This window comes from Pongo pygmaeus, chromosome 3, assembly GCF_028885625.2.
Source record: "Pongo pygmaeus isolate AG05252 chromosome 3, NHGRI_mPonPyg2-v2.0_pri, whole genome shotgun sequence".
NCBI classification, from domain to species: domain Eukaryota; kingdom Metazoa; phylum Chordata; class Mammalia; order Primates; family Hominidae; genus Pongo; species Pongo pygmaeus.
In genome coordinates this window covers 118289239-118315750 of record NC_072376.2, presented here as the reverse complement: position 1 = coordinate 118315750, position 26512 = coordinate 118289239, and the positions used below count along the sequence as shown (strand labels likewise).

Below are 26512 nucleotides of genomic sequence, written 5' to 3'. Positions count from 1 at the left end.
GTGGTGTAGTTTGAAAGAATTTATAGCTCTTCCTTTAACAGAAGAATCTTTTTTTTTTTTTTTACTCTTTTCCAAGTAAAATTCTGTTGAGGCTCTAATAATAATTATTAAAGTTAAAAGATATTTAAGTACTCTAACTGAAAGTCATTTATTCACCCAAAGGCCAAGTACAACACTGGCAGGCAGAATATTTTATTCTCCTCCCAGCCCTACCAATGTATTCTGCTTCATAATAGTGCAGATGAAGCAGTGTGTCTTGCAGCAAAAAGTGATTCTGTTTCCACGGTAACATAACTCTTGGCTGCATTTCTTTAGTGGTGAAGGACAACCGCTCTGTCTAATGTATGTGGGTTTAAGGGGATGATTAGGAGCAGAGAAGAGACTAAGCCAAGACCATTGAAGGTAATTTCACTTGTGGTTGCCTGTCACAAAGGCACCAGAATCCTGTAAAATTAATAAAACTAGTGTGCTCTTCTTTTTAAAAATTCTACAACCCAAGAATTTCTGCATATGCATCCCCAAAAAGCAATCGCCATGCAAAGGAGAAAAAACAATGCACCCTTTTAAGTCTCCTTAGTTATCTTCATTAAAAATAACTTCCCAAAATATTGATATTATGGGATACCATGACTCCTATGTTTCAATTTGTTCCCTTTACTGATGTGAATAAACATATGTTCCTCTTTCTATTTCCATACCCTCACGTGCAGCCCCAACATGTGCCATACCAAACCAGGTGGCCATTATAGTATTGTGATCCTGCTCCAAGATGAATTTCCCATGCAGGTAAGTAAACAAGGGTAAAGTCAGTGATTTTCAAGGGATCTCCTTGTCCCGGGTTTTGTTTAGGAAAATGCCATAAAAGGGAAGAAGCAGTTGTGTTCCTTAGTTCATCCTTTTTTGAAAATTACTCGATGATCATCATGCACTGAACACTTTGGTAGGTACTGTAGATACAAAGAACCAACTCTTCCTTCAAGGAAATTATACAGGACACCAAGGGAGAGAGAGAAGACTGAACTTTCATTTACCATACTATGTGAAAAGTAAATAAAGTACAGAGGGTTACCTATTCAGCACTTGGGGAGCTTTGAGCAATGCTCATAACAGTGTACTTTTGACATAGGACCTCTGAGTGAGTGCAAAAAGCAAGGAGATAGGTGTGGACAGTAAGATCTGTTCAGAAACTTGGAAGGATCTAGTGTGGCTGGATGGGACCATGTCTGTGAGGAAGTTCCAGAAGGGACTGTAGAGGTGGGCTGGGGCCAGATCATAAAGGGCCTTGTGCAACATTAAGGAGGTGAAACTTTCGCCTGAAAGTGATGGTGAAGCACCGATGGATTTTTAGATAACTGACCAGATTGTGTTTTAGAAAAACTATTCTGGTAGTTATTTGTATGAAAGACGGAATTTTGGGGAGGAGTTGGTGAGGTTGAAGAAGATAAACAAATTGAAAGGTGTCTATAAAAATAAAGTAAATAAACAATGAGGGACTAAAACAGAAAGTTATTGCAGTTAAGAGAGAGTGCACTAGAGTCGACTTCCTGGGTTCAAATTCTGGTTTTACCATTTACTCGATGTGTGACAGTTGGGAAAGTTACTTAACTGTTCCTTAATTTCCTCATCTGTAAATTGGAGATAATAATAGTACGGTCGTTTGCAGATTAAACGAGTTAAAATATGTAATATATTTGCATCAGTAGCTGGCACATGCAAATACACAATAGAAGTTAGCTATAACTAAAGCAAAGCAAAAGCAAGGAGGATGCAGAAGAAAGGAGAAAAATGGACATTGAACATGTGTGAGAGATGATTCCAGGCATATCCCAGAATTGTGGTTTAAGTGACCATGTGGGTAGACACTGATGGCCTAACAGAGTTTAATGAGAAAGATGATGAGTTTAATTTCAGATGTATTGAGTTTGAGTTGCTTATTGTATATTCAAGCAGTGAAGCCCTTTAGGAAATTGGATATATTAATCTAGAATTTAAGAAAATAATATCCTGGACAGAGATGTAGGTTTGTAAAAATTGGGTAGTATAAGACATGAATTTATGTGGTCATGCGAGAGTGTTCACAGAGTGAGAAGAAAAGAGTGCCTGAGGACCAGATGGTGGCAAACACTAACATTGAGGACAGTATAGAAGAAAAAGAGACTGCAGAGAAGCCTGAGAAGGCATAGCCACAAAGAAGGATCAGCATGAGGAAGGACAAGAACAAAATAATGAGAAATACTGCCAAGATTGATTAAGTTGGTAGGGTTCTGGGTAACAGAGCTTGCTAGCTGTCTCCCCATGGTCATAATCTGCTTCTAAAGAAATAGAAGTTTTGGCTGCCCCAAATCAAAATGACATTTCCCATCCTCCCATCCAGTTGGTGTGGCCATGTAATTAAAGCCCACAGTGGGATATAAATGAAAGTGTCCTATGACAATGTCCAGGAATTTTCCTCAAGAGGCAGCTGGCTCAGCCTTTACACTGTCTTCATCCTTGTCTCGATCTGCTACCTAGGATTTGGATACTATTAATACCTTTACCTTGTCAATGAAGATAACAGCCATCTCTTGGTGAGTGGAGCTGTGGGCTGGAAGGAGCTTGCATCCCAGAGCACCTTGTGGAGCAGAGCTGCCATACAGCTCTAGAATACATCCCCTTCAGACTTTTACACTTAGAGAAATCAACATCTGTCTTATTATGCTAGTGATGTTTTGTTTTTGTTTCTGTTTCTCCCAGCTGAACTTAATTCTAATCTACTCACTGTGTTTTGTTTTGTTTTCTCTTTGACAGGAAAATATTTTGGGAGAAATCCTGATGAGTTAAGGCCCCCTCTATACTACCCATTTTTACATTTCATTTTAAAATTATATGAAAATATGACATGAACTGTTAGTTATGGAGGATATAAAGTTGGATGTTGCTTGTATTAATAAGAAAACTATGCAGTAAGTTCAATTCTAAAAACCAACTAAGATAATGTTTACAAAAGTAATTTTAGTTAAAATCTCATGTATAAATTGTGGCCTGAGGTATATCCCGAAAATATCTGTGGTTCTAAATAAAACTTGTTGTCAAGGCAGAGTATTTAGAATACAGAGAAGGGGGTGGGATGAACAGAGGGTAGAGATGGCCCACTCTCTGGAAAGAAGGTCTGAGATCTGGGTGCAACAATACAGGCCTCTGACTGTCATTTCCCTGAGTGACACACAAAGCTGAGTGAAAGCTCCATGGTATGCCATCTCCAGTGAAAGAGCTTTCCTGGCAGCTTTCACCCCGAGTTCAAGGGTTGCTCCCTGCGGTCTTCTTATCCTCCTTGGATGGGAGTCCAGCTGCCGTGACTAAACAAGGCAGTAGATTCGCCAGCCCAAATGCCAGATCATCTGATACTGTCTCCCTTTCCTTCCTAGCCTCATTCTGTTCTCCAAGGGAGCATAAAACGAGGAGAGGAAGTGAGAAGAAGGAAACTGAAAGAGTAAATGCTGCTTAAAGCCACACTCCCTTTCCTTCAGTCTCATTTAGCTTCTACCTAGCCTAGGGGATAAAACTGCTGCTGCGGATACCCAAGAGACCCTGGCTAGGGTTATAATATTCAAACCAAATACAGGCAGCAGTTGGGACATGCAGCCATGGGATTAAAACAAGTGTATCCCATGAGTATCAATTTTATTAAGAAATTTGAAGAAAAAAACACTGGTTTCCTAGAAGAGTAGACTGGAAAACTGACATGAATGCTTACGACAAAATGAGACTTCCAAGTTATTTCATGCCTGTTGCTCTAGCTTCAGATCATAACTCCATACTTCCTGAGGCTTATGATATTTCTCTCTTGATATCGGGAATATTTTGGTAAAATTTTTTTTCAGAAGAACTAGAGTAAGATAAGTTCAGAAAAAATATGTGTCCATTGGATTTGACAATTCTGAGGTCCCTGGTGATGTGGTAATAGCATTTTTAGAGGGTTGGGTTTAGGAGGGAATGAGAGATGAGGAAGAGGGACCAATGAAGGGAGCTGGACCCTAAAGAGAGAAACAGAGAAAGGAAAAGAGCAGAGTGGAGGATGGAAACCTGTCGTGATCATCTCTGTGTCCAGTGCCAGGGAAGACGATGTCATAATTATGGTGGGGCTCTCAAAGAAGGGGCCGTTCTGAAGCTAAGGTGGCATCCACTCAGCACATCTAGCCATGGAAGGTGGCTAGCAGCTGAGCAGGACAAACTGGGGGGTGCTAGTGGGCTGTGGAGAGGGTAAATGTTTGGAGAGGAAAAAGCTCTGGCCTATATTTGGAAGAGCTAGAGTCCCTTCTGAGAGTGTCCACAGTTACTAATATAAATTGGGCAAATCAGCTCTTACTGTTTTTGTCTCAGTAATGGAATAGATGCTCTTTAAATATTAGTCCTGTTCTAACATTCAAAAATACAGCTGTATATTTTGATGATAGCTCACGGTGTCTTCCTGAACCTTGTTGACTTCTAGACGCTTTAACTTCAGGTCAGGATTCTTTAACAGCTGACATCTTGAGGCAACATTGGTTCTCTGAGAAAGTGAAAGTTTTTGCTGGCTGGATCAGGAAAAGGTACAATAACTTTTTTTAATGTAAGGTTGATAACACTGAGGAAAACCCTGTCTTAGACCAATCCATGATTTTCCGTTTATCTCATGTTAGTAAATACCTCTCTTGAGAAAGCTTGCCTCTGCTGTAGCTAGTTGCTCTATATTACCTAGCAATCTCTGGAAATGACATTGACTTTTGAAAGTGACATTTGGCAATGACATTGACCACAGACAGACTCAGTGACGACAGTAACAACAATCACCTCCTGGACCCTCTGTGTGCCAGCCAATGCACTGCACACTTACTATTATCTCTAATTTCATCCATTCAGTAAATAGTTATTAAAGACACTGTTCTGGGTGCTGGTGACACAACAGTCATAAAACAGACAAGAATTCCTTCCCTCATGGAGCGTACATTCTGGAGGGGTTATGCCCAATGTTTGATATTTTCCTGCCATGGAAGTCTTGTTATCCCCATTGAAAAGATGAATAAATGCATGTGGAATCCATTGCTGTTTACTTATCTGTTCTTCCTTCTTCCAAAGGCATAGAATTTGGACTGGTAACACACCCAGTTAAAAATATTGACCTTTCCCCAAATCTCTGGTATTTAGATGGCCAAGTGTGTGTGCAAAGTTGTGTTTGTGTGTGTATGTATGTGAAATGAAATCACACGTGTGCAAAATAGAATGAGATATATGTAGAAGTCACTGGGAAAATGGTTATATTCCCCCAAAATGAAAAAAGCCTTCTGAAGAGGTGATTTTGCTTCATTGTTTTTAGGAAGTGATGCCTGGAAATGGAGTAGCCATCTAAGGGATGATATCAAAAGCCACATGCTGAGCATTGTGAAGGGAAGAGCTTGAAGGAACAGCAAGCACTTGCACTAGTCCTGGACTCGTGAGTTACGGATTTCTTGTGACGTGAGAAAAATAAACCCCTTTTTGGTCAAACCCTGTTGGCCAGCTTTCTATTACAGGCAGGCAAACGCAATCCTCACTGGCTCAAGTGACTTGCTCACAGCCATCAAACTAGTGATGACAGCCAGGATTAAGACTTGGATCTGTTTCACTTCAAAGGCCATGCTCTTTCCAGGCTATTGGGCACCTTCAAGGTTTGTTACTCTTTCTATGCACTTCTCATTTTAGCTTCCTGGAGGCTGGGAAAGTGTTCAGGAACTCACAGACTCTTACATTCCTTCCTGGGATTTAGAAATGTATTTCTATGTGTATCCTGTGCAATATGTGACTTTTCGCAGGTCCATTCAAATCTGACCTCAACTCTCCAATACTCTTCCTGGCACAGCTAAGCCACTGACTTCCACTGGCAGGCTCCATCAGCATAGCATCCTAGAACTTACCATTCTCCTCAGAAATCAGAACTGTAAGACTTTTTACTAAGCCACCTTTATTTTATTTTTATTGTAAGAAATAAGTCCTGGCAGCACTGGGACCCATATTCACCCCGCTCAGGAGACTGGAAGTCCAACCCCCATATTACAGCCTGGTACCTGCTTCCTGCTGATTTTTTCTTTCTTGTGAGGATTGGTGTATCCTTGATCCTGAAAACACCATTTCCCCATTGTCATTTTCTCCAAAGTGGACAGCTTTCCTATTACTTCTAACATTTGCATTCTGATCTTTCAACTGTTGCATCTGGGTGTCCCCCAAACCTCCGCACTGACCTCATACATTCAAGTATGCAGGTCTAGGACCCTCCCAACCTGTCCCAGTTGGCCAAAATTAACCAGGTCAAGCCTATCTGTGTCCTGAGTAAAACATGCACACACTTACACACAATAATAATACTGAAAAAGTCATTTAAGTGAGCTCCGATGTAGTATCTCCCACAGAGCATTATGATATGAATTGTCAGCAACTAGTACTCTTCTCACAAACTCACTGCTAAAGGCACAGATTCCTACTTCAGGGACCTACAAGAAACATTGCTTTAGGAAAACAAAGCACTGCTATAGAACAACAGTGCATCACATACTACATCTTCAAAGAACAGAAAGCTCTAAATTATTTCTCTCCAAGGATAGAGTCACCCTCAGGAAAATGCATACAAGAAATTACAATTCCTTTATCAAAAGCTTCTTTCAGTCTGATTCTCAGCACGCTATGCATGAGGTAAGCAAGTAAAGTAGACTCAAGCATGTTCATGACAGTCTTGTTTTAATACTTTGAAACATTATAATATGCAAACACATATAAGAGGACAATTGCTGTTGGGTTATTTATTGCTATGTAACAAACCATCCCAAAGCTTAGTATCTTGAAACAACAGCCATTTTTATTTTCTGTCACAATTTTGTAGATTGACTGGGCTCAACTATGTGGTTCTTTTGCTACACTTGACATCCACTCTGGCTGAGTCATTCAAGGGCTTATCTGGGTTTTAATGTCCGAGATGACTAATTTCACAAATCTAGTGCCTTGGCAGGAACAGCTGGGAGGCTGGCCTCTGCTGGGATTCTGGGATAGCTGTGCCACTTTCTCACTCTACATAGTCTCATCTGCTGTCTCTCTCCATGATACTTCCAGTAAGGTATCCCAACTTTTTAAATGGCAGTCTTCCAAAATTATGAAAGTAGAAATTGTCAGGCTTTCCTAAGGCTTGGGCCCAGTTACTGATACAGTGTCATTTTCACCACATTGTAATAGTGAATCAGAGGGCCAGTTCAGAGTCAGTATGACACTAGACTATATAACAATGTGAACTAGGAGGCATGGTCCATTGAGGGCCATCTTTGGACACTAATTACTGCCATTGCTGTTCACTCTACCAAATGGGAAAATGACACTTGATATGTTAAATCTCCCTTCACAGAAAAAAGTATGTCACCATATTAGACCCATCAATCGTCAAGATGCATAGATATTGGGAGCATCTAGAAATCACACACATCCAGCAAATCTGATTTGTTTGAAAAACATGATCAGGACCTCTGAGAAAAAGTCACATTTTATTCACTTGTTACATACAGAAAAAATCAGGCTTTTAAAATAGATGTGTAAATCTAATATTCTTGGGATAATAATTTATAACATCATCTATTGGATATTAATTAGTGATAGGCGCTGGGCTATCATTCTGTACACATAATTTTGTCAAATCTTCATAAAAACCATATGGGATAGGTATTATTGCCTCCAGTTTCCAGATGAGAAACTGAAGTTCAATTAGGTTTCGTAACTTGCCTAAGATCACACATCTAGCAACAGGACAAGCCGAGATGTAACCCAAGTCAACCTGATATTAAAACCCATGTGTTCTTAAACTCTACACTGCTATCTAAGTGGAAACAAGAGCCACATTTCATACTCCCATCTATAAAGATTGAAAACCCATTTCCTATCTAGACACTGTGCTTAAGTGAAGATTTTAAAATCCACTTTGTATCTTGGCATGACAGTACAGACAACTTCCTCAGAGCTCTCAGATCTGCAAGCATATGCGCCTGTGTATAAACTTAAACCTTATCCAAACTCCAGTGTTACTATTGAGTAAAATTTTCTTCCTAGTTTATCTAGGTATCAGGAAAATTCTCCCTTCGGCACCACAGCTGTGAATCACAAACTCTTATTTGTGCCATCTAAGGACAAAGAAATGGAACACCTGTGCTTTTCATTTATGATAACATAATTTTGGAAACATCTCACCAACAATCGGTTTATCTTATGGAATGTAAGTGCTTTGGTAAAAGGTTTAGTAATGGAAATTGCCAGTGAACTCGTGTTGGTGTGTCTACAACGTTCGGCTCAGAGAGGCCTTCTCTGCACTATGCTCCAGTCACATAGGGCTGCTGCTATCCTTTTTCAGAATTTCCTGTATTCTTGCTTTGAGGCCTTTACCCTATTTCTCATAGAAAGCCTTTTGCACCCAATCTCCACCTTTCTAAATCTTTCAAGTGCAAGCTCAAAAACCACTTCCAAATCAAGTTTTCCCTCACCATATGAGTTGAAATAAGTTAATCTCTCACCTGTTAATCTGTATTAGTTAGCAATTACCACAGGAAAAAAAAAAGCATCACTCCAAAAGTTAAAAGCTTAAGACAATAACTGTTCGTTTGCTCACAATTGTATGGGTCAACAATTGGGCAGCATTTAACTGGCATTGATGGGGTTTACATCTATGTTTCCCGTCAGTTGGTGGACTGGCTAGTGGCCAGCTGGCCAGCTGACAAGGACCTTACTCTCAAGCCTGAGGCCTTGGCTGTGTTGCTTGGAATGGCTGGGCAGTTTGGGCCTCTCCCTTCACAAGCAGAAAGCAGAACTGATAATGCTGTTGTAGAACATCGTTTTGCCTCATTTCATTGATCAAAGCAAGTCGCAAGGCCAGCCCAGATACAAAGGATAAGGATATTAAAATGAGACTCTAACTGATTCTTTTTCAAATATGGCCTCATTGTCTTAATTTTTTAAATAAAATTTTCTGTAATTTTCCTCAAAGTTGGAATTCTATGATTAGTGAATCTGAAAGTATGAAAATCTTCAATTGAGTTTTCTCTGTAAATCATGGTTTTCAATTTTTTATTTTGAACGAATTTTTGATTTACAGAAAATTTGAAAAAAATAGTGCAGATAGTTTTCAAATACTCTTTACCCAGCTTCACCAATATTAACATCTTACATATCAAAATACGATTGTCAGAGAAGGAAAATTAACTCTAGATCTCTAGATAAAGGTGGCCCCTGCTAGGATTCTCAATGTAAAGTTACCATCTTTCCCTTTGAGGTTAATAATTACTTGGGGAGAAAGTTTGAGACTATGAAAAGTATGTTTCTCCTCTAACTTTCACCCACTAAACATAGCATCAATCAGTAGATTTTGTTTGCAATAGTTGACTGTGGTGTTTATGTAATGTGAATGTGATTTTCCATTTTCTGCTTTTTTCTTTTTTTTTGAGATGGAGTCTCGCTCTGTCACCCAGGCTGGAGTGCAGTGGCATGATCTTGGCTCACTGTAACCTCCACCTCCTGGGTTCAAGCAATTCTCCTGCCTCAACCTCCTGAGTAGCTGGGACTACAGGTGCGTGCCACGACGCCCGGCTAGTTTTTGTATTTTTAGTAGAGTAGGGTTTCACCATGTTGGTCAGGCTGGTCTCAAACTCCTGACCTCGTGATCCACCCGCATCAGCCTCCCAAAGTGCTGGGATTACAGGCGTGAGCCACTGTGCCCAGCCATTCTTCTTTCTCTCTATATTAATTAAAATCTGTAATGAACAGCTGTCCTTTCTCCACATTTATTTATATCAGCAAGAACTCATTGATATTTCTGCAGGTTATAATTCAATATCAGCATATTTATTTTACTACTGAAATTTGTAAACCATAGTATTTAAAATTGAGAAAATACTTTATAAGCAAGGAAATATCTATTGAGCTCAGAGGAAATTATGGTAAATAGAAGCTTTTAAAATTCTCATTATCTATACATATTAAAACAAGTAAATATTTGAGCTGAAATATTTTCATAGGCATTATCTTTTTGCTTCCATTTGAACTGCTTTCTTTCATTCTCTCTCTCTCTTTTTTTTTCTTTTTTTTTTCAAAATAAAACTCACCAAGTAAGTTGTTTCTATTTGTAATTTTGGAATATTTTCCCAAATGTAGATTGTGAAATCTGGTACAGAATATTACTTTATCCTACTAAAGAGGAGCTCCATCAAAGGCTTCTCTTCATAAGTCAGATTTTCCAAAGTATGATTATGGACTTTCAAAGTTAAATATTTTATACATGAGCTCTCATTGCTTTTTTTTTTTTTTAACTTACTCCTTGTTTTCATAGGGATACATTTCAATGTCTTCCTATTTGCAATTTTGTTTTTAATGATTATTTGTAAAGATTAAAAATTGAAGTTCTTTTCTCCATTTCTTGAATACCTTAACTAAAGACTTCCAACTGATTTTTAACAAAATGCAATTCAATTTCAGAGGCCTTGTTTACAAAATTAGTCCAATGCCATGTTAGGACACTCTGGTTGATTTGTAAAGTGGTGCTTCAAAGAATCAAACATTTCCAAAGACTGATTAATGACCAGCAGGAAAGAGAGTGTATAGTTTCATACATAAGATTATTTTTAATTCAGTATCAGCTTTATTATTCAGATATTGTTATTCACTCTAATTTTGTGTATATAAAAATAAATGCAAATTTTCACTACAGTTTTTACTTCAATTAATAAATTCCACAACTTCATCATATTACACCAATCATTTTCAAGTACACGTCTGCTCTATAGATTTTTATTTTAATAAAATCATTGTTTTACTGTGATGCTGTGCTCCACTAATATTTGTATTCATGTTATCATTTGCAGTCACAATGTTTAATTTTTAAGTTAAAGTGACAGTAGCGTCTATAATAAGGTCAGAAAATTCACCATTGACATGATAAACTTCTAAAAGCTTTTCTTTGGTTCTGTGAATTGGATTTTTAAAATTTTAACTGCTACTGGAACTATTATTCGATTCATCTGCTCACACTGATATAAAACTGTCATCATTTAACTGTTTGCAGTACTCTTTTGCTAATTGTGTCAACTCATTAGTAACCATTGTTTTATACTTCTCATAGGCCTAAGGAAACTCAGAATTAAAAATGAATGTAATTAATTTAGGAAAACTGTTGTCTGACCTAAATGAAAAGTCATGCTGCATGGAGTGAAATGTAAACACACCTTAAGCAGCTGCATGCATTTAATCACTTGCTTAGAGCACAGTCTTTTAAAAACAATGACTAAACTTTGACATTGCTGCTGACATTGCTGCTGCTTCAGCAGATTTCTATCTTCTGATTGTCAATGGTCAATGATAGCATTGAGGACCCTTTGATGGATGGTATTTTGTGTGTTATGGGCTCAGCAACTTTCTTGAGAAAAAGAAAATCAAAATTTTTCTGAAACATTGATATGGTTTGGCTCTGTGTCCTCTCGCCAAATCTCATCTTGAATTGTAATCCCCATGTGATGGGGGAGGGGCCTGGTGGGAGGTGATTAAATCATGGGGGTGGGCTTTCCCCTTGCTGTTCTTGTGATAGTGAGTGAGTTCTCATGAGATGTGGTTGTTTGAAAGTGCATGGCACTTCCCCCGTAGCGCGCTCTCTCTCTCTCTCCTGCCACAATGTGGAGAAGGTCCTTGCTTCCCCTTTGTCTTCTGCCATGATTGTAAGTTTCCTGAGGCCTCCCAGGCTTGCTTCCTGTTAAGCCTGAAGAACTGTGAGTCAATTAAACCTCTTTTCTTCATGAATTACCCAGTCTCAGGTAGTTCTTTATAGCAGTGTGAAAACGGACTAATACAAACATGAATATATTAAATTCTTGCTTCTGAAAAGGTTTATTTCAGAATGAAACATAACCAAAAAATTTGTAAAAGAGCTGTCAATTTATAACATGCAATAGGTAACCAAATTACCATAGCAAGAGCCTCTAGACACTCTGTAGCGTGATTTCTCAGGCCCTAATTTCCATACATATTTTATTTACATCTATTCTGTAATAACGTGTCCCATTAACCCCATTGACTGGCATCCCGATGGCTTCATGCCTCTCATAGGTCATGACATGGGCCACCCAGCGTGGGTCATGACACAACTAGCTGCTACACCCAGTAGATGGCAGGGTCTGCAGCATCCAACCCATCCACAACCACCAGAACAGAAAGGAGTTAGCAGTTTCTAGCTGTTCATATCCAAATAGCATCATTTAATCAGCCACTTCCCTGCATGCGGCAATTCAAAGAAAGATATAACTTTCCTTGAGACTAGAAAAGGTTGACATAGGAGAGATGGACTATGTTTCAGAGTTTACCATGTGTTACAGTGAGAACCGTTAACTGCACATGCCTCTTACACTCTACTAAAAGAGATTGTGTCAGAAGTTGAAGTATGATGTAAAGGTCTTATAAAACCTCTTCTGATGCAACTAATAATAATAATAATTTTTAAAAAGGAAAGGTCCATGACAAATGCTAAACTGGACTGAATGCTTACATAATACACTAAAATCAGAATGCTCTAGACAAACCACAATACATGGTCACCTTAAATCTGGAATTGTTTTTGACTTCAGCACATGAATCAACAACTTGTTTATGCTTTCTTCTACATTTCTCTTGAAATGACCCCATTTTTAAAAATTTTCACTGTATCTCCTTTAGCCTCAATGCTTATTACCACATGCCCATATTACTTATGGCAACCTATTGACTAGTCTAGGACTCAGTTCCTCCTCTGCATTCTGTTCAGACCTACCATATTTTTCTCTCTCCAGAAACTTTTGTGTCTCATCACACCCTTGCCAGAAATCTTTTAATGGCTCTTTATTACCTGTACGGTAAATTCCAAACTTCATTTCCAAGTGCTGCCAGTCCCTACTCTGCTCTTTCAGGTTCATTTCTCATTTCTTGCTTACATCAGTCTTTCACTCCAGCTTGATCACTCTTCATTTCCTAGACACGCTTGGCAATTGGCATTTGTTTCATACTTGTTTTTCTTGCTGTCATTTCCATTTGGAATCTTCTCCTCAACATGGACCCTATTGTTGAAATAGAACCTATACTTTAAGCCCAAGTAACATCTTCAAGAATCCTTGGAGTCTCCATCTAGAAATGTTCTCTTTATCCTCCAAGGTTTGCAGTAGTGTAGAAACTGCTTTGATGGTGTATTATACCCACACCTTCAATTCAAGGAGCTGTTTGATTGAATGTTTTTGAAAGACAGAAATGAGCCCTTTCAACTTTTGATACCAAGAAATGTCGTACAGTACCGAATCTTGTGAATATGCTGCTACTTCATAACTAGTTTTTGATTGAATTAATAAATGAATGGCCAGTGAATTCACACTAATGAATTAGTGTGGTAATGAGTAGAGTTCTTCTTTTAGGAAATATTTTTACAATTTGTTGGGGACATTTTATCACAAAGAACAATTGAATTTAAACCTATCTGTGGAAGAAATCTTTCTGAGTGGGTTGGCCTTATTGCCCAGTCATTTCTTTCACCATATTTCATCTCTTTGATCAGCTTTGCTCATGAAACTTTGGTTCTCTATAAATATTAAACAAGACCAGTTTCATGACATTTTTATAACTCTAACAAATAAAAGGTAACAAAGACATAATCAGTAAAGACATAAGGTGTTTGTGTGTAGTCTTTGTGTGTAGTCTTTGTGTGTGTATCTCAAAGTAAAGATCTACATCAAACAAGTGGTTACTTGTGGAGAAGGCAGTGGCATTGGAGGGATATATGAAAGGAAATTTTACCGTTACTCTATGTGCTCCTGAATTGTTTTAGTATTTTTGTAATGAAGAGTTATTGTATATTAAGTGTGAAATAGAGAAACGATAATTTTAAAAACTCTTAGCCTACATGGCACTTTGTATGATGTCTTGAAGTGCAAACTGCCTTTAAGGAGTTCATAGCATATATTCCTTTGGAAATTCCCAAGAAATGGAGAGCATAAAAATTTGGCTCGATACTTTTCAAATTGTATTTTCTGTTGTTATTTTTGAAAATCCTACCAGAGTAAGAAAATATATCTGATTGAGAGTAAAAACATATTTGGAAGGTAAATAATATAGAAAAAAAGAGAGCATGAAAAAAGTAGAACTTGTATAAATTTTTAATAACTTACATTCCTTTAATAGTTTTATATTCCTTATGTAAGAAGTTTATAATCTAAAAAAATTGGTTGATGGGCATAAGATCTAAAAAACATTGTAATGAAAAATCAGTAAAGCTATTAGAATATTTAAATAATTAATTCTTTAAGGATCAAGTAAATGTTAGCCATTAAAAAAATTACAGAACATCTGGAAAGCAAAGAGATTGAAAGATTGGAAATTAAAAAGCAAATGGTGTGTTTTGTGCTACTGAGGGACTTCAGCAAATGGATATAAACCCATTTGAAAATAAATACAGAGTCTGTATAATTACAATGAGCCCAAAGATGGGTTTAGCATTTATATATCTCCTGGGAAGCATGGTGAGTCAGGAACAAAAAACCAAAGTAAAGGGAGGTTATTACAAAATTATTTCCTGTTGTATTGTAGAACTCGAGAAGAGAATAAACATACCAATTACTTGCATGGCCGGTTCCACGTCTGTTGTGGCCTCTTCCAACAATGACAGCAGCTTGGCTGATATCTGATGCACCGACTCAATGTTGCTAAACAAGCTATCCACATCCAGCCTATCAATCTGAAGAAACAAAAAACATTGAGCTGATGGAGAAGTACTGTATTTAGGATGTTTTCTCCTGCTAAACAGTAAGCATTTTAAATGCGAGCCCATGCTGTCTCCATTAACCATTTCTGTTAACATTCTTATTTAGGAATTCTAGAGTGCAGTTTGTTTTGTTTTGTTTTGTTTTTCCAAGAAATTGGGATGATGCATCTGTTACTTCTTTCAAAAAAATTTTGAATATGTTTTGTGTTGAACATACATCTATATAGTCCTACAAGAACCAGAATGGGAAGATTTGGTCCTAATTAGTATTAACTGCCCTCTATGAGGATATGTACTAGTGTGTAAGGATTTAGAATATTTTACTGCTTATACAGCAGAAGTCAGACCTTACCCGAGGCAAGTAACTATTTTCAAAGCTGTTTTTTAAACCACAGATGTTTGAAAAGTGATGAAAAGTAGATGTGCTGGGTTGCTTTTTCCTTTTTTTTTCTTGATATAAATGTAAATGGAAATCATTAAATATATTCTACTAATTAAGGATTCATTATATTTTGTTATTTCATGCACACCCTTAACAACCAGTGTAATTATTCTTAGATCTTATAGCAAGTGTTTATAATAATTTATGTATTCATTTATCCATCCTTTCATCAAATAATTTCTGAGAAGCTTCTATGTACCAAGAATTACAAAAGAAGCCAGATTGTGTCATAGGTAGTGATTGGTTAGTAGAGGGATGGACAACTATCCTCAGCTATCTGAATATGGTGAGATATGTGCTCTGATTTGGATGGATCTTATTCAAAATAATTTCCTTTAGTTTAAGTTGGCTCTCCTTTCATAATCATATAGTGACTGGTCAGGCCACAGCTGTATTGGTGCAGGCTCTACTGGGCTACATCAGGGAACAGGAGTGGATGGATGCCTTTTACTCATGACTTACTGTGAATGAGGTCATAGGTGGATAATTAATTCATCAATAATCAATTCATGGAGGAGTAGCACAAGTGAAAAGCAGAGTTGCTGGCTTAAAACCAGCTCAGCAAAGTTGGGGATATGAAAGAGACAGAGAATCCAATTAAAGAAAATGTGCCAAGAAATTAGGGGAATTGGGAACAAGGGACATAAGAGGGAGACATGGAGGAATTCTACAGACGAAGACCAACAACTACAGCTTTTTTCCATTACTTCAGACTCAGTTTCTTTAGGTGTGTGTGGGGTCTATTTAAGGGGGAAGGAAGAAAGCAACCTGCTCATCTTTTTATCCCGTCCCTTTTTGACACTCTCCCATCCACTGTTCTCCATATTGGACACCGATATTATTTTGGTAAGGATATTCTATCATTGAACGTGGAAACATGACTTCCCATTGCACCTTTTCAAAATGTGGTGACTATGTCAGTTATTTCTTATGCAATATGGTCTTGCTGTATACAAGTCTTTCAACCATCTTGGGAAATTTTTCACTTTCCCATCATTCATCCTGTCCTCAAGATAACTCACAGCCTCATTTGTAATCAAATTCATATGGTTATATGCAGTGCTTTATTTCAATATAGGATTAGAGAACTTTTAAAAAACTAGTTTTATGTATTCCAAAATTGTCTATAATTCCATACTAATTATTACATTGTAATCACTATTAGTTCTTAGGGTCTTTAATCCAGTGTCACAAAATATTCCTTAATTGATCATTCACTTTAATAAGAGATGGCACATGTGGTTTTTTTGCTTGTAATCTAGAGAGGTTCAAGATTTGCAATTTCTATATTAGAAAGTATATTTAATATCACAGAAAATATTTAAAAGGCATATAACAGTTATATGGATTTTTGTTAATTATTATTTAATAATAAATTATTATTAAGTAGTTAACATGATGTTGTCATTTAATAATACTTCATTATTATCAATGGCTCAAATGTAATATATCTCTGAGTGCCACTGATTTAACACATTACTTATCCTAAAGAATTGCCTTATGTGTTGGGTATTAATTAAATCCAAAAAGGTATAATAACTTTGAATAATGCAAGATGTCTTCCAAAAGTTGAGTATGAATCAAAGTTTTATAGATTGGTTTAGTTTGAACTTACTGATTGTATATTTCTTAAAATCATTTTTGAAATAAATCCTTCTAATATATAAAATTTCAGCCGCTAATTTACTTGCTTGATAAGATAAACTATCAGCATTAAATCATACAGTGTATCCCTGTTATTATTTCATTTTGCTGTGGAAACTTTATTCTGAGAAACTTGAAGTGTTTCATGTTTATTATTTCATACATGACTCCAACTTTTTTGTAAAGGATGAACCATCTTGAAGATACAGAAAATAATGCAGGATGAAGAGAGGAGCCATGCTCAAACTTATGCAAGAAGTTCAGGGGACAACTGGATTCAGAAATTGGCCTTTTTGTTCTATGCCTTCGTTCTTTACCAGGAAATATTAATAATAGAGTACTTTACTATCTCTGTTTAGATTTTTTGGTTTGTTCCTGAAATTTTCACCAATTTGTCACTCCTACAATTTATTTCCCAAGGTCAGTTTCCTGTATATCTGTTTAATTTAGATTATGAATCCATTTAGCAAGGATCTAATTCTACATTTTATCTGTAATCTTAGCTTGGTGCAACAAATACTAAATAACAAAAACATAGATTTTAATTCCACTTCTTCCTGAAGGACAGAAAGGATTAAAACATCAATTGGCTTGATTTCAAACGCCCATATCACCATGAGCCCATGGGGATTCTGTGAATCATAAAATTAATTCATATCCAATCATTGCTATGCCAAGGAACAAACAAATGCCTGGTACACATAGGCTTTTAAAACTGATAGATGATTTTATGATTACTGATATAAATTCAAGGAAGCGTGTATTTATATTTATTAATCATTCACTGGAAACAGGTAATGCTCTAAAAGCTTAAGTTGAATTACATTTTAAATGGATTAAAATTTATTTTTTTTAAAAAGACAGTCTGAGTACACACTATTCTAAGTCAAGTCAACATATAATAATTCAGACTTACAAAACATAAAAATTAAAGGCCAATGTTTCTTTTTTAAAATTTTCTTCTTAAAAAAATGGGATACATGTGCAGAACATGCAGGTTTGTCACATAGGTATACATGTGCCATGGTGGTTTGCTGCACCTATTAACCCATCCTCTAAGTTCCCTCCTCTCCCCACCTACCCCCTAATCAGCCCTAGTGTGTGTTGTTCCCCTCTCTGTGTCCATGTGTTCTCATTGTTCAGCTCCCACTTATGAGTGAGAACATGCTGTATTTGGTTTTCTGTTTCTTTGTTAGTTTGCAGAGGATGATAGCTTCCAGCTTTATCTGTGTCTCTGCAAAGGACATGATCCAATTCATTTTTATGGCTGCATAGTATTCCATGGTGTATATGTACCACATTTTCTTTATCCAGTCTATCATGGATGGGCATTTGGGTTGGTTCTATGTCTTTGCTATTGTAAATAGTGCTGCAGTAAACATATGTGTGCATGTGTCTTTATAGTAGAATGATTCATATTCCTTTGGGTATACACCCAGTAATTGGATTGCTGGGTCAAATGGTATTTCTGGTTCTAGATTAATGGCCAGTGTTTCAATTGGCAATTTAATTTGTTGCTTTACAAAAGTACTTATCGCAAGATATATTTCAAATAGCCAGTTCCCATTACATTTAAATAATTACTAGGTTTTAAAATCAGGTAATGTGATGCCTCCAGCGTTGTTCATTTTGCTTAAGGTTGCTTTGGCTCTTCAGGGTCTTGTGTGGTTGCATATAAATTTTAAGGTTGTCTTTCTATTTCTATGAAACAAGTCATTGAAATTTTAATAGGAATTGCATTTAGTCTATAGATTGCTTTAAGTAGAATGGATATGTTAACAATGTTAATTCTTCCAATCCATTAACACCAGATATCTTTCCATTTATCCATGTCTTCTTCAAATTCTTTTATCAATGTTAAGTAGTTTTCAGTGACTTCAAAATCTACTACAAAGCTGTAGCAATCAAAACAGCATGGTACCAGCATAATAACAGACACATACACCAATGGAACAGAATAGAGAGCCCAGAAATAAATCCACACTTTTACAGTTGATTGATTTTCAGCAAAGATGTCAAGAACACACAATGGGAAAGGACAGTCTTTTCAACGTATGGTTCTAGAAAAACTGGCTATCCACATGTAGAAAAATGAAACTAGACCCTTACCTCACACTAAATCAACTCAAAATGAACACTTAAATGTAAGACCTGAAGTTGTAAAGTTACTGGAAGAAAACACAGGCGAAAAGTTCCATGACATTGGTCTGTGCAATTATTTTTTGGATATGACCCCAAATCACAGGAAACAAAAGCAAAAATAGGCAAATCGTATTCCATCAAACTTAAAAGCTTTTGCACAGCAAAGAAAACAATAATCAGAGTTGAAAGACAACTTGTGAAATAAGAGAATACATTTGCAAACCACACATCCGATAAAGGGTGTTAATATGCAAAATATATAAGGAGCTCTACTCAGTAAGAAAACAAATAATCCCATTAAAACATGGGCAAAACTAATGCATACTAGGCTTAATACCTGAGAGATGAAATAATGTGTACAACAAACCCCCATGACACACGTTTACCTACATAACAAACCTGCACATCCTGCACATGTACCCATGAACTTAAAATAAAAATTAAAAAAAAAGAAAGAAAGAAGATACAGGGTGACTACAGTTAACAATAATTTATTGTTATGTTTCAAAATAGCTAGAAGAAAAGATTTGGAATGTCCCAACACAAACAAAATTATAAATGTTCTGAAACCATCCTTGAAAATAGATTTTAAAAAGAAATGATAAATGTTTGAGGGGATGAATATCCCAATTACTAAGATTTGATCATTACACATTGTATACTTGTATCAAAATATTACATGTACCCTGCATATATGTACAAGTGTTATGTATTGATCATTACACACTGTATACTTGTATCAAAATATTACATGTACCCTGCATATATGTACAAGTTTTATGTATTTATAAAAATTAAAAATAAGTAAATAAAAATAAATTAAATTACAAAAATGGGCAAAGGATCTAAATAGATATTTCTCAAAAGAAGACATAAAAGTGGTCAATAGGTATTTAATGCTCAATATCACTATCATCAGACAAATGCAAATTAAAATCACAATGAGATATGACCACATACTTGTTAGAATGACTACTATTAAAAAGAACGAAAACAAGTATTGGTGAGGATGTGGAGAATAGTGAACTCTTGCACACTGTTGCTAGGAATGTAAATTAGTACAGCCATTATGGAAAATAGTATGGAGGTTACTCAACAAATTAAAAAGGTTGCAGCTAAAAGATGGCTGTCTAGAAAGCGGGCCCTCATCAGACACTGAATCTGCTGGCATCTTGATCTGGGACTTCCCAGCTTCCAGAACTGTGAGAAATAAATTTCTGTTGCCTACGTTACCCAGTTTATGGCATTTTTTTTTAAATAGAAGCCTAACTGGACAAAAATAGTATGTAAGTTTCTATCTTTGGCAGTCATCTTTGTGGAGAACTTGTCTGTGAAAAAGTCACAAAGAGGAAAGCTAAACCTGGTGGCAAAGTCTTGTTAACCCTTGGATCCAGCCTTGCCTAAACAAGAAATACTTATTCCATAAGCCGACAAACTGTCTTTTTTATTTAAGCTAGTTTGAACTTTATTTCTGTTATCTATGACCCAAAGAAGATTAATACACTTTTAATTGTAGCCAAAATGTTACTTTCTCTAGGAAACATTTCCTATTTCTTGGTTAGAATTAACCTCTCTTTCTCCCTCACTTCCATGTCTCTTGCTTTGTATTACTCACTGCTTAGATGGAAGCCCATTCTACTCTATTTATCAGAAATATTTATTAATTTATCTGTCTCTATGACAAAACTGTGAGTTCCTCTAAGACATTTGCCTTTATGAGTACTCTACTGTGTCTAACACGGTTCTGGGTATGTGCATAGTTACTAGTAAAAGTTTAAAAATTTGAACTGAATTGAATCTGTACAATGCACATGATCTATTTACTCTTGTAGGAGTCAAAAATAAATATTCTTTGTAATCAATTCACTAGGCTCTGAATAACAAGCATGCAAAGATCAAAAGTGGTTTAAAGGGAAAAAATTACCAATCTAGTTGTTCAAAACAATCACGTGGATATTTTATAATTTTTTCCTTAATTTTATCTGCAAAGGCACACTGGGGTGTTTAGTTTGGCCATTGGTATAACTGGCTAATTTGCTGTCAGAAGCCAACCTTCCTCTAATTTACACCTGGGACATGCCTGTTTATAGGCTTCTGTTTAATGAGCACTGGATGAATCGACCTAAACCCCATCACAGGGAGGAAAAACCAAACTTTCTTAGGTGTCCTGCAGACCGCCAACCACTAACATCTCTAAAAGTAACACTGTAAAGAAGTCTGGGAACAAACATTGTTTGAAAAAATAAATTAGGCTATTATTATAAAAGTAGTTCATGTCATTGTAGAAAATTAAGGATGAGTAGACAAAAGAAAGTAAAAGAAAGAAAATACGATCACCTGTAATTCTACCACACAGAAATAGCCACTGATAAGGTTTTCAGATATGTTTTTCCAGATTATTTTTCTCTGTGTGTCTGTGTGTATGTACATCCATACAAAAAATTATATACTTCAAAAAGAGTTTGAATTTTTTTTACCTTAACAACATAACATGAACATCTTTTCATGTCAGTGATTTTCCTCAATTGCACCATTTCTAACATTTTGTGGAAATACTGTAATGTACTTAACCATTCATAAATTTTTGAAATCTAGATAGATCACCCTTTTCATTATTATAATCAGCTCTTAGCTAAAGTCTTATTCACACTCATGACTATCACTGAGCTAAAGTTATTAATTTTTTAAAGGATTTTAAAAAGTACTAACAAATAAACATTGTTTTTTTCTTCTGACAACCAAAGGATTTAAAATTGTCAGTTGCATATTGCTGTCCTGACCTCAATTTGGAACTATATTTTTGGGCTCCTAATTTGATGATCAAAATCACACAACTTAAAAATTCCATATATATGTGTATGACATATATATTTAATACAACAATTGTAGAAGAAGGGAGAAAATAAACAGCACTGCTTTCAAGGGCCACGATGATTGACACCAACCAAATCATCCTCTGGAAATTGTTTCTAGAAAAGTCTTCAGTGTTTGGATTTGGTGTAGTTTCGCAGTAAATCCAGGTTCAAATAGGGCCCCAATTCTGGGCTCTGAACTTATGTAGTAATTACATTAGAATTAATATAGGGCAAATTCTCCTTGGCCATCAACTGATTTGGTCTAATAGAACCTTGGTGCCATCTACTCCTTCTGTAGGACAGTTCCACACACAACATTTTGGTGAGGCCTGGATGCATCCTCTAAATTAGATTGATCCATTATTAATGCTGAAGCCATCAAAACCCAATGATATTCAGACTGCAGTAAGGTGGAAGTGGAAGAAAGCTGCCATGTGTTACAAAATATTTGAGAAGTGGAGACTCACTGGGGACATTCTGAGAGGATAAAGTAGGTTTTGTTTTATTTTTTAGTGAGGAAGTTGAGAAGAGGAGTGCTTGTCAGACAGAAATTGCAGCAAGTGGAGAAAAAGGATGTTGGCAGAAAGCCCCAGCAACCACTGGGCTAGGATAATTAACTCATTACTATGGCATTTACTGAGACTGTTGGCTTCTAGATTACAAAGCTTTTCAGGGTAAACTAGCCATTATTTCATCAGGCTTCTCAAAAGTGCTGATTTGTATGTGTGAAATTTCCTGCTGTGAAACTGGATTTGAAACTGGCTAATTGAGTCAAACTATGAGTTGAGTCAATATCACAGCTATACAGCAAGTCTTTTAACTAATCTTGCAGATAAATGCCTAAGTTACCTGATAACTGCCAGAAAACATTCCAGGCCAGAAGATACTAATGCGGACGGACCTACATTAGCACAGAGATGTTAGTCCCTTTGCAGAAAGGAGAGTGGGAGCTCTGGAACAGAAACCTCAGCATGTGTGTGAGGAAGGGCAGAGGCAACAGCCAAAGCCAGAGAAAAAGGCTGGGTTCAAACTTGACAAGACCCTGAGTTAAGAAGTCCAACAGCCCTGGAACTTAAAATTAAAATTAAACTTAAAAAAAAGTCCAACAGAAAATTTGTTTTGACTAGTAATAGAAAAGCAAAGTTATTATATTGGTATCCTTGGGTAAAAGGTAAGTAGTTGACTAAAGGTATCTGCCATTGTTTCTCTTCTCTGCCTTGACACAGGGACAGGCAGAAAAGAAGTTACTCAGCAGAGGTTTGGGGTGGTCTTGCCTTCCTTTTCCTACTTTGAATTTTATATGAAATGTTCCAAAGACAAACAGTCCTGCTAAAAATAGGTCTTTTGAGCTGGAGGGCTAGTGTATTTTATAATCTTTTCAGAAATTCTTTAGAAAGCATAGACTAAACACTATGATTTATATTGTTGAAATATAGAGAAAGTAATCTGGAAACTCTTTGGAACAATCAGTGAAATTATAGGAAAAATTTATAATTTTTTAATGTATCCATGTCAGCCAAAAAATTATATTTAATAGCTTGTGGCTGGGCATGATGAATGGGGTAAACATTTTTTGCTTTGATCACTTTAGTACTCACTGTGTGAGGGTGTGTGTGAATGTGTGTACATGTGTGTTTATTTCTTCTCCCTGTACATACTCAAACTGAGAGCTTATAGCAATACTCATAACTTTTTCAACAAGCACCCATATCCTTTAGGCCTAATATCTGAAACAAATTACTGATATCAGGGATGACTTAGCATTAACACCCATTTTTTTCCTGATTTAATGACACAATTACAAAGTTCTAATCTTCAATAATACAACAAAAACCAGAACTCACTGAAAATAATTTGAAAAATGAGGAAATGCTTTTGCAAAAGAAAGGAAAAGAAAAATTTGCTAGAGACGATAAATGAAAAGAAAAAAGAAGGGTGAAACCAGAGGGCACAAAAAGATGTGGTGGGCAGATGTGTGACAGTAGCCTTGAGTAGTAACACAGGAATTAGGGACAAAACTGGTACAACATAGAACAAATATCCATGAAGTCCATTTGTGTTGTAAATTCTGGTGTTTCCAGGATTTAATCACTTGACCACTGTAATTCTCACATTTTTTCCCTTGGGTAATGTCACTTGATCATCACATCTAAGTTAAGCATTACTGTTTAAATTTCCAATGGTTTCCCTTCCCCACACACACGAAGTCAGTTCTTCTGGCATGGGGCTCTTCGTGGCCTTGTGTCTGCACCACTTTTCTCCTTTGCCTCCTGCAGCATGGCACTCCAGGAGCTGTTTGATTTCATGGCACATACTATACTAGTCCATATCATGTTTTCTTCCCCAGGATGTCTCCATGGAATCCCATGAAGATAGTAAACATACGAAAGAAGGTTAAAAAACAAACATCTCCTGCCTGAATTTCAATTGAGGCATCAATTTCTTAGCTATCAGATACCAAAGTGAGCGGGAGATGGTTTGCCATATGCGGAACTTGCAAAGGAAAGTTTAGTGAACTGTTTCAAAGTCATCTCTGTTGACCTCACACCTGAGAAACCTAAAGGAGCTGTGGCAGTAGGAAAGTGATGGCTATGTTGGGATGAATCTGTACTCCCATAAGTCTTGGGGGTCAGGGATGCTTGAATGCTTCCTGTGGGCCAGCTGTGGACCCTGTGAGGTGGGGAAGCTAGTATAAACATATCTATGACTCTGCCTGCAAGGCTGAAGGGCAGAATATGAAGGCACACTCTGGATGCCTCGGGGCTCAGGAAAGAGTTGCAAATCACCGACTGGGACAGATGCAATTGGATCGAGTGGCTTTCAAGAGAGAATCTCCCCAACACCACCATCATGGGAATAGCCTGAAAAAGGCCAGGAAAGTACCTGTAAGAGTGCCACATTATTATATCTAGAAAATCCAAAGAATGTAAAGCTAGTCTATGATGGTACAAGTTCAAGTACACCTTCCCCCTCCCTTACCTCTCCTCACCCATCCTCCCGAGGGTCAGGAGCTGGCTGGTGAGCAGGTGTCAAGGAGGAGCCACATTCCAGCTGTGTGACTTTGGATAAGTTACTTAGCCTCTTTGTTCCTTGGTTTCCTCATTAGTCAAGTAGGAACACTTAAACCTACTTCATAAGTTGCTGGGAGGATTATATTAACTAATATAAACAAGTTGTTTAAAATAATGCTTGGCTCCTAATAAGTACTCAATATATTGTAGCTATTATTGTTATTTTTAGAAAAACTGTGGAATGAATTTTGACCAAACTGCTAGCTGCTAAAGGCGGTTCCCAAACTAGATGAGTGCTTCAGATGTTCATTATCTGTGAAATGATGGGGCTGCCAGAGTCCTCATCTGGAGACAGGGCGGGATCTTTGCACTACTAAGTAGACTAATGCTCCCCACAGCATTAAGCTGCAGTACGAATCCCAAGAACCATAGACAATAAGGATAAGGAAGGGAGCAGGAGTGAGTGCTGATTTTAGGAAGCAGAGCCAGTTCTGGAAACATTTTTAAACTGCTAATAATTTCTCACTTGTCTCTTTTTTTTGAGCAACTACCTTTGTCAAAAATCCAAGGTGCCCAAACCAATGTTAAGTCACCTGAGTTCCAGAAGATTCTCAAAACTCAGCTGAGTTTGGATTTTGCTGGGTATGCCCAGGATGATGGAAACAAGTGTGAGCCCTGGAGTGGGGACAGGTCTTTGGGTGCACCATCTATTAGCTGTACCACTAAATTCTAGACTCTAGACCTTAGGGTCAATGCAGGCTCTGCCCTCTGTCATCCCTAACTCTGACCTTCATAGCTTAACCACACTATCTCCAACATTCAATTAGCCTTTTCTTAGTCACTTTGTAAAACTCTATCAGGCCCCAGTTTCTGCCTCTGAAAAAGCTTGCAAACTCATTTTTATTTCCTGTTTCCCCAAATCAGCTTACTAATAACTTCAGATTAGTCTTCCTAAAACATGTTTCATTGGGTTTACGACACAGTTTTAATTCCTCTGCTTTAAAACATTTGTTTCTTCCCAGTTGCCTACAGAAAAGACCTCAAATTCCTCAGTCTGACAGTTTGCCTGGACAAGACCCATCTCGTCTTACTCCAGTTATTTTTATTTTTATAAGAACCATCTGCTACTATCAAAAGGAATTAACTCATTTTTAAACTTACCCTATGTTAGCTCACCTACTCTTGCTTCTGTGGTTCTCCACTGCTGGGCTGCTCTCCTGACCCTGCCTCCGCCTAACCAATGTTTACTCACTGCAAATCCCATCCCTTCTCTAAGACTTCCTGGATCACTTACCCATCCTGAAGTTGTTCATCCACTTATTTTTTTTTCAATCTATAAATATTTACTGCTGCTCATGTATAAAGCACTGTATTAGGTGCTGGGGATATAGCAGTGAACAAATGAGACAAAATTCATGATTCATAAAGGAGAAAAGTAAACAAGATAAGTAAGGAAAATATATTGTATTAAATATAGGGTTAAATGTTATAGGGATAAAACAAAAACAGCAAAAGGAAGATAGGGAATTTTGGGGAGGCTGCAGCACTGGCAATGCCTTACTTATATCTCCTTGATTCTGAATATTCTTGGACATGTGAAGGGCCTTCTGGTGTAAGCATCTCTGATTTTCCATCTAAA

The 26512-nt window shown here is 36.9% G+C and overlaps 1 protein-coding gene and 2 long non-coding RNA genes across 3 annotated transcripts in view; 2 read left to right on the top strand and 1 right to left on the bottom strand.

Annotated features, from left to right (window-relative positions):
• Positions 1–26512, bottom strand: part of ARHGEF38 (Rho guanine nucleotide exchange factor 38) — a 123207-nt gene that overhangs the window by 50408 nt on the left and 46287 nt on the right. The window contains exon 3 of the mRNA XM_054484498.2: positions 14629–14752. Within this exon, the coding sequence (XP_054340473.1) occupies positions 14629–14752 (124 nt within the window). The remainder of the gene's footprint in view (positions 1–14628; positions 14753–26512) is intronic.
• LOC129034812 (uncharacterized) lies at positions 679–5922 on the top strand. Its single transcript, XR_008502021.2, has 3 exons — positions 679–2942; positions 4484–4568; positions 5333–5922. It is a non-coding gene; the product is annotated as an uncharacterized LOC129034812 (long non-coding RNA).
• On the top strand, positions 7333–19445 carry LOC134739453 (uncharacterized). The gene is made up of 3 exons (XR_010126089.1): positions 7333–8239; positions 14605–14820; positions 17052–19445. It is a non-coding gene; the product is annotated as an uncharacterized LOC134739453 (long non-coding RNA).